General features: G+C 31.6%; 2 protein-coding genes across 3 annotated transcripts; both read left to right on the top strand.

The window, feature by feature from the left end:
• The first annotated feature begins 2266 nt into the window (after positions 1-2266).
• LOC111889336 (uncharacterized) lies at positions 2267-4916 on the top strand. 2 transcript variants are annotated; one of them, XM_042897394.2, is made up of 5 exons: positions 2267-2420; positions 2822-3322; positions 3400-3543; positions 3617-4107; positions 4212-4916. In XM_042897394.2, exons 1-5 carry the CDS (start codon positions 2339-2341, stop codon positions 4245-4247), a joined length of 1254 nt encoding a protein of 417 aa, XP_042753328.1. In that variant the 5' UTR covers positions 2267-2338; the 3' UTR covers positions 4248-4916. The 2 variants fall into 2 exon arrangements, with proteins under 2 accessions (XP_042753328.1, XP_042753329.1); XM_042897395.2 differs by having other exon boundaries at positions 3626-4107.
• On the top strand, positions 4294-4785 carry LOC111889362 (uncharacterized). Its single transcript, XM_023885507.2, has one exon. It carries the CDS (start codon positions 4294-4296, stop codon positions 4783-4785), a length of 492 nt encoding a protein of 163 aa, XP_023741275.2.
• Positions 4917-17693: the final 12777 nt, after the last annotated feature.

Below are 17693 nucleotides of genomic sequence, written 5' to 3' on the forward strand. Positions count from 1 at the left end.
TAAAAAAAATCCAATTTAATATAAAAATACATTGTCAAAATCAAAATTTCGTATAAATTTAATGGTTTTTTTTGTAAAGTGTAAAATTTTGAACAGCTAATATTTATATTTATATCTATATCGATATAACACTTATAAAATAGGTCATTCAAATTAAGAAGGTTCAAGTATGTTTTTTATTTTCAACCATATCAATTTGAAACTCCTTGACCTTTCAACTTCTTTTACTTAATTGTATTAAACTATATTTTTTTGTAACTTCAAAACTCTTCAACTAATTCAACTTAATTGAATGATTAATTGCAATATTTTGCTTATATAAGAACATTATCGTCAATTATTGGTTACTCATATTTTCTTTTATTCTTTTTTCATTTTTGTTATATAGAATGCTTGAAAATGAAATATAAAATTGTAGTTGTTTGATGTCTAAAAAAAATAAATGATAAAATATGTTTAGGATACATGATATTTTTTGTAATTGAGATTATTTATTCAAAACGACTTTTCATTATAGTATATAAATCTCTACCATCCTAATGTTTCCTGGAAACTAATTTATCAAAAATATAAATTTCTTTACTAACTCTCTCTCTCTCTCTCATTTTATTTTATTTTTTTAGTTCGTTTCATGTAATATTTTTTTTAATATGATTGTTTATGTTTTTTTAATGTTTTTACGGTATTTATTTCGTAATTTAGTAAAGCACATCTATGAATTATCTTGATAGCAATTTAATTTAATTTGTATTTAAAAATATGGTTGTAGCTAATTATTTAATAAAAGTATACTCTAATACTTTAATTTCTATTTATTCATATTTTATGATTATAATCTATATAAGAGGAATATTAGCTTAAATCATTTTAAACACAAATCTATTGATATATTACACTTCCCTCGATAACACATCAAATACATCTTTATTTTTTTAGCTTCATAAATTACTTTTATTGAAGGAAGTAAAAGCAAAGTAAATTAGATCAATATATGTTATTGATAAGATGTTATATAAGGTGATATGAATAATATTTAATTAAATATGTTATATATGAATGTTTGTTTTTGTTTACCTCAAAGAAATAATTAACCAAAATTATGGATATGTCATATCTTTTCATGTTATGTTTAATATATATATATATATATATATATATATATATATATATATATATATATATATATATATATATATATATATATATCATTTTAATAATAATAATAATAATAATAAATGCTTCCTGAAAAGTTTATTTATTTATAATAATAATAAGTGATTTAAAAATTAATGAACAATAATTATAAAAAATATAACATCAAATTATAAATTAAAAAATATTACCTAAAATAAATTGTATTTTAATAAACATCATTACGGAAATTAAAATTTGGTCGTATAATAAAATTTTAAATTAATCGTTCATAATAATTGTTAAAAATAACACTTAATTGAAAAATATATTAGTTTATTTATATGCAACAATCAGATAAAACCATTAAATAATATTGTTTAAAATATTTGAGATTTTATATATAAAAATAGTACAGAAATTATTATATCAAAGTCCATTAACCTAAGTACCTAACCATTTTAAACGTGTATTTTTTAAATATTTAAAAAAAATTAACATGTGTTTTTTTTAATATTTAAAAAAAAAATTTAACATGTATTTTTTTAATATTTCAACAAAAAAAATATATAGTAAAGATAACATGCAACAAAATTCGCAAAGATACAATTATACAGGAAAGAAATGGAAACAACACCACCATACTTTACAAAGTGGGAAACTCTTCCCAGTGTTGAAGAAGATTAATCCGAAAGGAGATGCTCAGATGCTTAGCCCCTTAAAACAGCAATCCGAAAGGAGATGCTTAGGGTGCGTTTAGTTGTAGAAAACTGTTTTCAATTTCTAAGAAAATATTTTCCAAAAATAGGATTGAGTTTTTGCTTTCAATTTTCAATGAAAATTTTAGAAAACATTTCGTTGAAACCAGGGGAGTTTTCATTTTCTATTTTAGAAATTTGAAAAATTTTGGAAAACTATAAAAATCACTTTTCTAATCTACATACAATTTGGAAAACTGAAAAATTTCTTTTTCTTGTAAAATTTTGGAAAACCGAACGAACCAAACGCGTTTTCAAAATTTCCGTTTTTCTTAGAAAATTTTCATAGAAAATTGAAAAATTTTCCACAACCAAACGCACCTTAGCGTCTTAAAACACAGCAATCCCATTCATCCCATAAAGATAAATGCGTTAGTTGCTAAGTTCTTGTTCAATTTGGGTTGTTACTTAATCCCTATGAACAGTGCAGGAAGTAAGCAGCCAAGGAGATGAATCTTGAAACTGCAAGCTCAAGCTCAGGTCCTTCAGTGCCACAACAACCGAATCTACCTCGATCAGATCTACTCGCAGGTAGTTTCTTAGCTACCATGAAATTTCACAACTCCTTTGTTCAAGAGTACAAGTATAACTATAACACACTCGTTTTAGTGAAAATTTAATTCAAGTAATTAACGTAAAAACTGCAAAACGTTTGGAATTTGAGGATCGATTTTGGGCGTGGCTATGCTCGCATTCTGTTTGAACCTTTGGGGGTTTAGTGAAAATTTTACAAAGCTCGGGTGCATCAATTCATTCGTTGATGCCCTCAGCTTTAAACTCCGGATACAAATCGTTGTTGTTGAGGGGATTTTGATAGGACCTCACGAAATTCTAATGGTTTTGAACCAAAGGGAAGGATAAAATTACAGTGCTATTTATGGATTTTCTGCAAAAAGAGTTACTCTAACTTACTTTTGCAATTGCTTAAACAGACGAAAGTAGAGAAGACTACTTGGAGATTTGTTGTGGATTTCAAACAGCATCAGACAAAGGAGACTGGAAAGCCGCTGAAGCCATCCTTGAGCAAAAGCCAGAGCTGATACGTTATGCTTTCACCCATAATTTTGACACACCACTTCACATTGCAGCAATGGCAAATAGCACCAAGTCCATGGAAAAGTTTGTGGAAAAGCTAGTGAATTTGATGGATGTGGAGGATTTAGAACTACATAACAAAAATTACCAGACAGCCCTCAGTATTGCTGCATCAACGGGAAATATCAAAATCGCAAAGATTATGTTGAAAAAGAACAAATCCTTGCTGGAAATTCCCAATAGTGAAGGAATGATGCCACTCCATGTGGCTGCTATGTATACAAACACCAATATGGTGAGGTATCTCTACGATAAATCCAAGAAAATGACTACTGATTCATGGAGACTCGAAAATCGGGGGTGGGTTCTTCAGACTTGTGTTGAAGCTAATCATTTTGGTATGAAAATCTACATGCTTTATGTTAATTTATTATCAACACATTTTCTGACATGAATATGACATGACATTTTGTAGATGTTGCTTTACAAATAGTGAACGACCACCCTGAACTCATCTCCAACAAGAGATTACTTGGAGATTTACTCTTATGTTTGGCTAGGAATACTAATGCATTGAAAGGAAACAAACCAAATATTATCTCGAGGATCGTTAAGTCAAGTAAGTATATTTAATTAATGCTTTGTCAATTTTGGTTACGATGATATACATATACTTTGGTTGTTACTTTCAGTTTTTGCAGTGTCTCATGCTGAATGTGAAAGTGATCATGATGCCCTGAAGTTATTAAGAATACTTAAAGAAAAGATGGTCAGAATGCGCGAGAATGACTTTAATGAGATACTCAAAGAGCCACCTTTCGAAATTGAGAAGGGGCAACAAAAGAAGACAACGTACCCTTCCCGATTACTTTTTGTTGCTCTTGAACATGGTAACACAAGATTTATACTCGAGCTCATTCGGTTATATCCATTACATCCAGAACTAATCCTCATGGTGGATGACAAAGGGCGTAGTATATTTCACATAGCTGTCAAATATCGTAAAGCAGATATCTATAATTTGTTATATCAGATAGGCTCGATGAAAGAATCAATAATCTGTATGAAAGATGTGAAAGGCAATAATTTGTTGCACTTTTCTGCAAAGCTTGGTAAGCTAAAAGAGTTTGTTTACATGCCAGGAGCGCCTATACAAATGCAACAGGAGTTATTGTGGTTCAAGGTAAGTCTTTCCCTTTGAGCTTAAGAATATTAGTATTATTATTTTTTTTTATTCACATCACGTTTTAAATTTAATAATGATGACTGGATATGTATGTGTTGCAGGATGTATGTAGAGCAGATGATGCCTCATGCTTATAGACAGGAAACAAGCAAGTATGGTGAAACACCACATGACCTGTTCAACATGAAGCAGCATCATCTAGCTATCAAATGTGAGAAGTGGGCGAAGGAGAATACTAAAAGAGATCTTGTGGTTGCGACAATCTTAGCATTTGCATCTGCTTTTACACTTGGATATTATAACCGTTACCAAAACATTCATCTTCCTATGTTCAACCAGAGACCAACCCACAATCTTATTGTGATTGCAAGTTTCACTTCATTACAATCCTCTTCAACCTTAGCCCTCATATCTCTTAATTATACCAGACCTCATTTCTTGGAATCATTACCCAAAAAGCGGATGTTGGTTCTTGCCGCAATGTTTCTATCCTTTGTGACATTGATGGTTGCTGTGAATGCTTTCCTTTTCTTATTTTACAGTGAAAGACAGAAATGGATACCAATCATGTTTTCTGGTTTTGCTGGTATCATCATTCTACTTTGTGGAGTGTTATTGTACTTGGCCCTTGGATCCGGGTATCTCTTGAAGCCCAAGAAACGTAGTATGTCTTAATATTAAAATAGTTGAAATGTTTGTTAATTTCTAAGATGTATTGTTGTTGGTTATAATGCACATGGATGACGCTGACTATGTATTTGTTTGAAGTTGTTGAAATATATAGATATAAATTTAGTCTTGGTGTAGGATGGCGTGTATAAGTATAAACATGTTGATTGGATATTATAATGTTGGATTTGGAGACAAATATGATTTTTATTAATTGAGGTGAGTAAATCACATGTAAATGTAATGCTACCCAAGATCAACATTTCATTGAACTCATCAACATCACGTACTTCACAAACACTGCCAACATGGAGGATGTAGATATAGAGATTTGCAAACAAGCTTGTCTGAAAAAGTGCTCATGCAAAATAAATTTTTTTATTTAACTTGTTGATTCATATTTATTTTGACTACTTTCTCATATTTTATCATTCGGAGTATGGTTCCAATACTACAAGTGGGGATTATTGCTCCTAACCTTATGAGCTTTTTACTATGGCAAATTTCGATGCATGTGTACTCCCATACAATACTTTTTCATAAAAGTCCAGAATGTAACAACAACTACTTCTTTCAGAAATTTTAGTTGCAAGTTGCAACTAGATTTTGGTACCTTGCTCACCCAAGGGTTCCAGATTCCACAATTGGAAGTTTTGTGCTTCTTCATTTTGGTCGTAGGTTTTGATATGTTCACTATACAAAAAAAATGGTGAAATGGAAGAGGAGCATTTAGATCGAGTGTCAGGAATGCCCACTTGGTTTTTCTATGAAGAACTGAAAACAGCCACAGACAATAGAGTTTATTGCAACTCAAGAATATAATCCCTTAAAAGTTTGTACTGTCTTTTATAGTCACCCTCTACATGTTTCATGTTTGGTCGTGTAAACCTTGGCCTCGAATACCTATTCCCTAAATACACATATATGATACGTCTTTTGAATTTGATTTTGAAGTGCTCCTGATGGTACTTCAAGCGGCTGAATTTTAACGGAAGTTAAATTGCAAGGACCAAAAACCACAACCAAACATGCCCATAAGGATAATCTATGTAAAGTTTAAATTACATGGACTTAACCCCATTTTTTTGGCAAACACAAGGACCAAATTTACGGTTTCTTGAAAATATAAATACAAATATTACATAATAATAGTAATAATAATAAAACATTACTTGGAATTACATAATAAACATCACTAAAAACATAAGTTTTAAAAATATCCTAAGCTGCTTCATGGGAAAATATCCCTTGTTATTTTTAAATTGGGAAATCTTCGGAAAAGTCCTAATATTTCACCTTAATTTACGAAAAAGACCCAAACTAAAATTTGTTTATGAAAAAGTCCCAATTACCGGTAAAAATGACGTTTTGCTCATTTTTTCCCAGTTTACCGGTTTCATTACTTATCCGGTTAAAGTCTCATTATTCTACCATAATTTGCGAATAAGTCTCAAACTAAAATTAAGTGATGATTTAGCTATTTTCTCCCTGTAACATACATACTACCGGTGTCATTACTGACATAGACACATAGTCATTAAATGAGCTGATGATATGAATATGTTCGTTTATATAATGTTACGTTTATTATAAAAAATGGTATCATGATCAATTGTATATTCTTTTGAAATTTAAAATGCATCCAACGAAAACTGTAATAATTATATAAACAAGCAACAAATTCGTCATTTTAAGTTTATAAGAAATTTCAATTTGTCTATCTAATATTATATAACCCAGTATATCTATCTCATCAGCTTATTGATGGGTTTGAGCCATAAGAACTTTCCTATGTGCACATGCAAACCCTAAAGCTTGGATCTAGGTTTCTCTAATTGAACATGCAATATATCCAAGACTTTCATGGCTAGATCTAATGTAAACAAACAATCAAAACTTATGAAATCAGATCTAGAATAATACCTTGAGTTACTTGCTTGAAAACTTCTTCTTCTTGAGCTTAGAGTCACAATTGTCACTCCTCTAATAGCTTACAAACACCTACTAGCAAGAAGATGATTTGAGAGAGGGGAGGAGATGAAAAATCGGCTCTAGGGTGTTCTCAATCATCGAGTGGCCGATTTCTCCAACCCTAAGGGCCTATTTATACTGTGAGCTCCTAGGGTTTCACCTTGAACCCTAATTGGATAACTTAGCCTCAAAGCAATCCAAAGATCCTTCTAGATAAGCTTTAGACAATTTCTAGGAGATCTATATTCCTAAAATCGTCCACCCTTATATCCATAAGGATTCTTAGCCCAAAACACAACTATCACATATTTGACAGTTTATGCCCCTTTATTCAATTAATCTCTTTAAGTCACCAAATTAATTCCTAATTAATTTATGACTTATATTAATCAAATAATATTATTATTCCTTTAACATATTATTCTTATAATACATTAATAATAATAATATCTCTTCTCTCTATATAAATCACCTTGTCAAGTTGCTATGGTGAAGGCAACCCAAAAGAACCATGCACAACCGGGTCAAGTACTTACCAAATATAGTTATAGCCTTAGACACTAATCCAACACTTATTTCTCACCCTTTTTCCAAAAAAAAAAACATTTTACTTGTTTCATTGCTGATCTGGATACATAGTCATAAATGAGTAGATGAGATGGATATCAAATTTTACGGTAAACGAAGCATTATATAACTCATTATATCCATCTTATCAGCAATGAACCCAGTAAAATGTAAGTTAAATTGAGAAAAGGGTAAAATCATTACATAATTTTATTTTGAGACTTATTCGTAAATTATGGTAAAATAACTAAACTTTAATGAAACCGGTAAACCAGGAAAAATGGGTCAAATCGTCATTTTTACCGGTAATTGAGACTTTTTCATAAACAAATTTTAGTTTGGGGCTTTTTCGTAAATTAGGGTAAAATAATAGGACTTTTCTGGAGATTTTTCTTTTTAAATTTGTACTAGATTATGACCCGCGTTAAACGCGGGGAGCGCATAAAGAAAATATAATTGTATATAGATATTGCAAAATAATTATAAGAAAATCAGGGTTATTGGTATTATTGAAATGTGTAGAAAGTATACTGAAGTTGGTAAATATATATAGTCGTTGAATGATCTTTTCGTAGACAATATTTTTTGTTTTATTAGTTGAATGACATTGCTCGTCACAAAGTACCTTCAAACCTTTTTAACTTGTGGCATGGGAAACAACTATATATAGCTAACCATGCGCGAAAATGGGTCTACGCAAGTATAATCCAACATTGACAATGTACTTTCAAAATACATTGTTATTTCATGGTTATATTGCAAAATAGAATTGTTTATTTCAAAAAAATATCAATTTATTTATGTTTATTCGAAAGGAACCACATAAACCCCTTACAATATTAAATATAAAAAAACTCTAACAAATAAATATAAAAATAGTTATGTTTGCTCGATTTAGATATTGTCCGTGACTCATTGAAAATGTCAAAATACATAATTGGCATACAACTTACTTGTTATTATGAGACAAATTAAACAATTTAAACACATGATGATGTCTTTTTTTTTTATGATAATGATAAAATAATAGACAAATGAATGCTTACTTCAATACGTATGCGGACGTTTGACTAAGGTCGATGGTCTTAACTGTTGAGTATTTATATCTTTTACGTATAGTTATTAAATGGTTATTCAAGATGAATCAAAAGTTCATAATTGCTATTTCTTACCGATTTAGAAGTATATTTCGACCATTTTTGCATCAGATAAAAAAACATATAAGTTCTTTTAGTATTACTATAATGTTGCTTTCATATAAAATTACTTTTTTCACATGAGACCAAACTCGGTGTTTTTCTAGCATTATTATCATCCTATATTATACATTCTTGATGGTTTTGAAAAGTTCGTTGCAATTTCTCATTTCTTTTTGAAATCGTTGTTATTTCTTGTTGCTTTTAGAAATAAGTTTTAGACTACTTTTTTGTATCAAACCAAATTTGAAGGTCATTTTTGCATTATTACCATTGTATATGTTCCATTTCATTTTTATTATTTGAATATAGTTTTTGTAGTTCAAACACGATACGAATATAAAAATATTGACTCTATATTAACCGACTCTCTATAATGTATAATTAAAAATCAAGACACTATAATCATAATTTATTGATGTTAGTTAAAATGTAATTTATTTGGGGATGAGAATATTTTTTGGTTATTTATTTGGGAAATATAATATGTATGCTGCATTACAAATACTTATCTATTAAATTTAACATTTGTTACTTTAGAATTTTATTTTGGATTGACATAGTCATGATCATCCCATATTTAATACCTTGCACCTTTACTACCTGCTTACTTGCATTCATTAATCAAGATTTAACAATTTTTTAAAAACAAATATAGACAAAAAACTATTGAGTTACTATTAAACTCAATGGATATGCTAAAAGTTACATGATACTTGCCTTTAGTGAGATCAATAATACCAAATTGGACCACTTTCTATAAAATAATTTAAAAACCAAAAAAAACCCGATTGCCCAAATATATAATATCATTATTTAAGTCATAATCTGTTATATGCCGACACAATTGAAAATTTTAGCCAAAACTCTGTTACATGCCATCAGATATGAAAAAAAGATACTTTAAAGTTAGATGAGGGTAATCATTTAAAAAATCGTCTTTCACTTTTCGTTGGATGTATTTTTTGATGACAAGAACAATTATCAGTCCAAACATAATCTGCAAAAACCATCATAGCCAAATCATAGATTGCTTAATCAACAAAATAGAATACCACAGTAGTAGATGATAATCTAGTTAGAACATATTTTTCTAAAAGATCAAGAAATTGACAATTTATTAGAATCTTATCACACTGATAAAAGTCATAACAAAGTGCAATAGATTGAATTGATAGTTTACAATAATAATAATAATAATAATAATAATAATAATAATAATAATAATAATAATAATAATAACAACAATAATAAAATGAAGCCCTATCAGAGATAGAAAAACCTAAGGACGAGACAAAAAAACACGTAACACTACAAAGTTGCAAACATCAAAAACACATGATGCTAAAAATCTAGAAAAAAAAATCAAAAACATGTATTTAGAATGTAACATGACAAAAAGTCCAATATTACAGGAAAGTATATGAAATGAACTAAATTAACATGTATTTAGATTATCCAAATTATTTTGACCAATGTTTCTTCAAAAATATACTTATTGTTGTTTCATACCTACATAGAAAGTTTATTAAAAACATGTTAATTGTAATTATTATAACGACCATAAATTTTCAACCAATTTTAACTTTTCAAAAACAACCCACTTTCATAATGTTTTTACAAAAAGGTTCTCAATACAATTATTATCAGAGTCTTCCCAGAATCACATCATAAAATATAAACATGAGGAGCGGTACGATCACGCATTTGCCTTGCCACGTTCTCCTTAAGAACCTGAAAACATTAAACCACAACTGTAAGCCCGAAAGCTTAGTGAGATACCCCCAAAATACCAACCACATATACCATACACGCATAACATGCCATATCATATCCGATCACAGAACAGCCATGCACTTCGGGTCTACTGTGTGACTGGTCTGCCGCTCCGGCCAACAGTCCACCTGGTCCACCCTCCGAGTCTAGCCATATACATCAAGTCTGCAGTGTGACTGGTCCGCCCGCACTGGGCCTTCAATCCACCTGGTCCACTCTCTGAGTCTACAGTATGACTGGTCCGCCCGCATCGGGCCTTCAGTCGGCCTGGTCCACTCTCCGAGCCTCGGCACATCTGGTCCACCCTCTTGGGGCCTACAGCCTATCCGAACCGCTCGCTGGGCCTTCGGGACAACCGGTCCGCCCTGGGTATGTTGGCCTACAGCACAAAGCAGGACCCACCTCAACCCAACCCCAATCCAACAACCATGTGCACATAAACATTCAAGCATATAAAAATTTACATTCAATCAACCGATCTAACAGATCACATAACATATCATCCTCCTAACCTGGATACCGACCTAACCGGTCACTAGCATAGCATCATCCTATATACCAGGATACCGACCTTAACCACGTCTCTAACATAACACCATCCTAACTACCAGGATGCAAACATAGCAAAACAATAACATAACAACGATACCCGGATCTCAGTTCGATAAAAAGGCTGGCCTTGGTGCCTTAGACCCTGTTGATATAGTGAGGATAACTCACCTCGCAACTGCCGACTAAACAGATAAACCCAAGCTGCTCCGACCACTGATACGATCTCCAACACTGGCCAACACCAAAACTCCCTGGAATGAGCCCAATCAAATGTAGATTCCTTATCTCCCCAAGCTCCCTGATACAAGCCTCCAATCTTCAAGCTTAAAGCACCAAAGATCCTTCTTCAAGCTCTAATTCACTCAACAATGGGGTCTCCTCACGAATTTAGGGTTTCTGGAACTCAAGGAATGGTAAGGAGGTTAGGGAGAAGATATAATGTTCTTTATATAGGGCTCAACCCTCGAAATTAGGGTTTTCTCCACTCAGCACCTACTTGCCGACTCCAGCCGCCGACTCGCCGAGTTGGCCACTTAACACGCGACTAGAGTCGTGACCCTACTCGTCGAGTCCACCCATGGACTCGCCGAGTTGCCCTTCCACAATTACACTTTTAGCCCTTCAACTCTATTCTTGATATTCTAGGATGTTACAATTATGCAATTTGATTCTACCATATAAAAATGACCACATAGAAAATTTAAGAATCAAATAAAAAATTTGTCTATAATACTGTAAATCTTATATTTAAGGAAATGAGATCATTCTTAATTTAGATTCTAAATTCTTAGCCTACTTTTGATGTAGTTCATGTAGTAATATGTAGGCAAGAATGTTGATATTCAGTGTTGTATATTGTTGTTACTGATAAAAAACTAAGTTGTAGTTTAAATTAAAAGTTCTATTTTCATTGTAAGTATGTTGCTATAAGTTGTACAAAAATAACATAGCTATTGCAGTTTATAGAGGTTGCTGAGGATCGAGTACAAGTTATTAGGTTTAACATTTAATATGAAAAATTATACATTGTTGTTTTGTTTGACTTAATGATGTAATATGTTAAGCCAAAATAACCTTACGCGATGTTTTATGAGATTTCAAAAATAGAAACATAACTTTGTTAGTCATAGAAAACAATATTTGAAAGGTTGTATATACTATACAGAAACATATATAAATTAGATTAATTATAGTTTAACCCTTTTTGGATTATATTGGTTATAAAATCCATCACCTTAATAGTGAATAAAAAATAAATTAAAAGACATTTACAACACGAAAAAATCACAACGGGTCACTGTTAAAAATGTTATAACAATGTACTTTACACGTACATTCCTAAAAATGGTTTAATATGAAGTTATTATATTCGACAATAAAGTCAGAAACAGTAACCAAGTTGAGATAGTCAAACAAACATAAATAGTAACAACAGCCAGTTTGATCCATTTTTAAATTAAATTACCGATTTATCCTTCTGATGAACATAGTCCATGCTAAATTAATGATTTAGCATTTAAATAAAAAATGGAGGTATCATGCTAAAAAATCATTTTAGTATACGTGTCATATCAATATCTATTGTTAAATTTCTTTTCCGGCCCAATATTTTTCTAGTTTCCTAAGTCAAATTACTCTTTTGCCCTTATGTGTCCTTACTTAAAGGTTTCCTGCATCTAATTTGCAATCAAATTAAAATAAATCACATAAATTTAGGAGTTTATTGATACTTTCAAAAGGTAAATTTGAATCTTTCTTCTTTATTCTATCACAAATAAAATTATCTTTTTTCCCTAAACTTTAAAATCGTACTTAACATTTCAAAAAAATTCATCTAACAATATCAATAACCTTTGGTTATGATTTCAATTTAAAGTTAGATGTTGTAATTCAACCATCATATTAGGATATTAATTTACATTCAAACACTAAAATATATCTCTTTATTCCTATTATACCCTTATCCTCTATTTTCTATTCGGTATTACCACATATTTATCTTAACAAATTTTGTAAGTTCTATATAAAGATTGCAATCCCTGTAATTCACCCAACAATTTAAGATATTATATAAAATCAAAATCAGTAACCAGGTTGAGATAATCAAACAAACATAAATAGTAGCGGCTTAGGATTTAATCAATGTTTAAATTAAATTACTGATTTACACTTCTAATGAACATTATACATATTAAATTAATGATTTACCATTCGGTTAAAAAAAATGGAAGTATCATGCTAAATGAATACACAAAAAATTGATTACCATGAATAGGAAAATGGGCAGGGTGCATTTGTCATTCTATCAAAATACTTTGCTATATTATATTTTAATTGGTTTCCATCAAAGCACATTATTTTTTTGAATTAAAGGTACGTAATAGTTTTTCCTATTTATTTGAAAAGTTTCAGAAAAGTTGTTAATCGATTTCATGTAAGTTGTGACAAAGAAAATCGAAATATATGAATACATATATTTGATACAGGAACAAAAAAATAATCGAAAAAAATATAAAAAAGCTAAAGAAGGTACCGACCTTCTAGTGCACGACAACGAAGGTTTGAAGCAGAGAATAATGATCAAATTTATAAGCAATAAGAATGATGTTGTAGGAGAATGTTTGAAGAAAAACAATGATTGAAAATAAATGTGAGCCGCGGATTCAAGGATGAATCGTATATGTATGTGATAATTTGAATTTGATTTTTTGATATTAATGGTTTCCTAATAAAAATTGATTTTATATTAATGATTTGCTAATATAAATGGATTTATATTAATGGTTGATATTTAATGCCTTAATTGAAATGGTTTTAGTAATATGTTTTTAAAGTTGACCATTTTAAAATCTTTATAACTGGAAATTCAAGATTTAAAATATGAGAAGTTTTTATTAGAATTAGATACATTCCATTTCAATGGATTTAAGTTAATTTTGTTTGACAATTGGAAAGTTTTTATTGGAATTAAATACATTCCATTTGGGAAGATGATGTCAGCAATTTGATCTAATGGTGGAAAACGTAGGATTGAAATACAATCAATGGCCCAGATTGTTTAAGATGATGTCATAAGATTTTTGTTTTAATATATATTAAAGATAACATGATTATTGATATGCTTATTTAATGAGCTTTTTAAAAAGAAAAAAACTAAACAAGTTTGACTTTTGAAGCCAAAAACTATAAATAAAGGAGTTAAATTATGAACAATATTAATTAGGGTTAATGATGACATATTTTCAAAAGATGTCTTGAAGGAGATGTTTGCTTCATTTTGTAGAGATTTATGTGAAGCCAAAACAGAGGTGTGATAATTGGAGATGCAAGGAAGAGGCAACATGCACATTCTAAGAATACATGACCAAAAAATCACCTTATGGTGTTACATTTTGTTATTAAAACACAAAACATCAATTGAAGCACAACCATTGGCATGTAGACGAAGAGGATTAGGGAATTATCGTTTAAGAGAAAAAAAAAATAGAGGAGAAAAATAGGCGGCTATTCATGTTTCTGGCCAGATTTATGGAGAAACTGATACTTCATATATAAATAGAATAATATGCTTCAATTGATAACATAATTGCTGATTTTAAAGATTCTATAATTAAATGTAATTATGCTCGAATTGTGAAATATATTTTAGAAAGTATGAATAGATTCTATAATTAAATATTCTATAATTAAATGTAATTGTGTTTGAAATATAATTGCTAAATTTAAAGATTCTATAATTAAATGTTTGAATTCTATTTGGAGAAGATGACGTCATCAATTAGATCTAAGGGTGAAAATCATATGATTGAGATACAATCAATGGTCATGATTGCTTCATTGGTAAATTAAAGGTTCTCTTTTAATAATATTTAAAGATTAGTTGTTACCCATCTCCGTAATATTGGTTTCATTATCATTTCTAAATTCATTTACAGTTGTGTTATTTGTAGACTATTTTAGGCCCGAGAATCTCTTGTTATAGATTGTCTATAACAAAGAACATGCTCAACCGTTCCAATCCAACTTGATCCACCAATGAAAGATCAGGCATGTTTACATCTATCCATTATGTCTTTGTCTTTATTCTATCGTAATTCCTTTTACTCGTTTGCTTGTAATGCTCCACCCACGATTCTTGCAGGGGGAAGAGATATCTTAGTGGGTGCAGTGTCTGTGGTTAGTACCTTTTGTCTCCATGTTCCTTATTAATAGTCCAAGAGAGTTTTGTGTTTTGGTTTATGCAAAAGTTTATGAAAGTTCTTCGAGAAAATGGAGAGTACCCACCTCTAGAATTGTGGGTTGTTATCTCATAATCTCTTATCTATTTGTTAATTGTTGTTGAAGCTATCAATTGGTATCATAGTATTAAGATCCAATGGGAGGTGCTTCTAAGGAGGCAACTATTATTAAGAAGGTTAAAGAACAAGTGGGGATAATTCAAATTCAACTTCATTCTCATGGAACAGACATTCAAGAAATAAAGTCAACAGTGGATTCTCTTCTCCAGGGGCAAGATGAGATGAGACAGACCCTCGATGATCAAAAATCAACCATGGATAAAGTGTTGGAAAGACTTGATGTGTTTGGTGGAGGTCCTACGTGGGGAGGCAACCAAACAGGATCCCATTCTGGTATTATTACTCCTACTGGAACCTCGTTAAACAATAAAAAATGAGTGGTCAGTTCAATGGTCATCGGGAATGGATTAGGCGACTAAGGTCACGGAGGATCGGGACATGGTGGTACCGGACAAGATGGCTCCGGTGGAAGGGACATCGTTTTAGGAACACTCTACCAGACCGGAAACGACAAAGGTGGTGGCAGATATGAATACCGACATTGGAAAATTGACATGACAACTTTCGACGGAACTAATCCCGATGATTGGATACTTTAGGAGGAAAGCGTTTTCTGATTTATCAATTGTTGAATGAAGAATAATATGGCGTTGGTCCTCAGCCTCAGTAGAGATGTGGTGGCCTGGTACCGGTGGTCTAACAATCGAATGGATTTGAATACTTAGGAGGAACTTAAGGAGATGTTCCTCATCCATCCACGGTGGTGATCTGCCTTGACGCAAATGGGAACAATGGAGGAATATGTATGACAATTCATCAAGTGACGGGACGAGTTGTGTAGGGTAATTTCATCGATGGGCTGGAGGATCATATCATAGGTAAGCTTAGGCTTTGGACTCCCAAGGACTTAGGCCGAGCAATTGATTTAGCCCAATAAATAGAGGACATGAATAAGGTGATATTTACTAGCGGATTCGGATTTCTGGAAATCAGAGCACCAAATCTGGAAAAAAATATAATAGGGGAAACCCAAGTCACGCCCTCACTTTCTTTCAACTTGATCGATCGGGGGTAAATCCTCGATATCAACGAACACTTACCGAAGCATAGATCCAAGAAAAGAGAAGTTGTGGGGTCTGTTATCGATGTGATGAGAGGTGGTTCAAAGGTCACGTATGTAAGTCCCAGGTTAACGTGATTTTGGTTGATGAGGAGGATCCGACTGCTAAAGAAACACCAAAAGAAATCGATCCATCCAACTTTGTGTCCACTGAAGTCAACCTCGAGATTGAGGTGTTGTTGAATTTAGTGGCGGGGTTATCGCCACCTAAAACCATGAAGGTTAGAGGAGCAATTGGTAAGCAACCCGTGGTGACCCTAATCGAACCAGGGGTCACCTATAACTTCATTGCCTCCCATCTGGTCTCCACCATGGGCATCCCAATCAAAGACACTGAGTCGTATGGGGTGAGAATGGGGACTTGTGACAATGAACGGGGATCAAGGAGTAGTACTCCATCTCAATCAAAGACACCGAAGATTTTATACCATTAACGATAGACAGCTCTGACATGATCCTACGGATGCACTGGTTAGAGATTTTGGGCCTAACTAAAACAAATTGGAAGGAGAAGACAGTGGAATTTGAAGTGGAGGGAAAGAAGGTAAGAATTGAGGGGGATAAATCCTTAGGGAAATTCTTATTTTCTTTAAAGGCCATGGCAAGAACATTGGGAAAGGAACGCAACGGGGTTCTAATTGAACTCAACAACATGGAGTTTAAGGTAGAAAACATAGAACCTATCCCAATTTTTACAAGATGTTATTAACAAATTTTGAATGTCTTTTCCAGGAGTCAATTTGTAACATCCCAAAATTTAGGTCAAAGACCGTAAACGGTCAGGTTCATTGTAAATCTCTTTGTAATTTGACTCATTGAGTTTTAGTTCATCTTTTGTAAAATAAATGAATTCATTTCAACTATTATAAGATATCAGATGGTATCTTACTTCCAAATATGTAATCTGACAAATAAATCAAACAACTCAAACTGCAACCCTAGGAATGCGTCTGAAAAACTGAAAATTCGTATTAAGTAGTTGTGAGAAATACAAACACTCTAGTCTCGTAGTACATATTTCCCTGATTCTGAAAATACAAAGATCGTCCAAAACGGCGTTTGTATGCAAAAGATACGACCGTTTTAAGAATCCAAAACCAATATAATACTGATTTTTGTTTTAAATCGCTAAAACCGTTTCTATCCGTTGAGGGACTTGAACACCTCAAATGAAAATTCTGAAAACATTTTTGGACTCAGGCTATAGCCTAATATTTAATTTAATAATTGAAGTATTTTTAGTAAAAATATTTATAAAAGTTGAAAAATTAGATGTTTTCAGATTTATTAATCGCGAAACTATAACCATCATTTCGCGAAGATCAGTATAACAAAATTCAATTTCGTCTACATTTTTGGAATCACCATGACCTAAACATTAAGCGGCCACTTTTAGAAATTTATATGAATCGATACGAGGGCATGAGAATTGAG

The sequence above is a fragment of the Lactuca sativa genome, chromosome 8, assembly GCF_002870075.4.
Source record: "Lactuca sativa cultivar Salinas chromosome 8, Lsat_Salinas_v11, whole genome shotgun sequence".
NCBI lineage: Eukaryota > Viridiplantae > Streptophyta > Magnoliopsida > Asterales > Asteraceae > Lactuca > Lactuca sativa.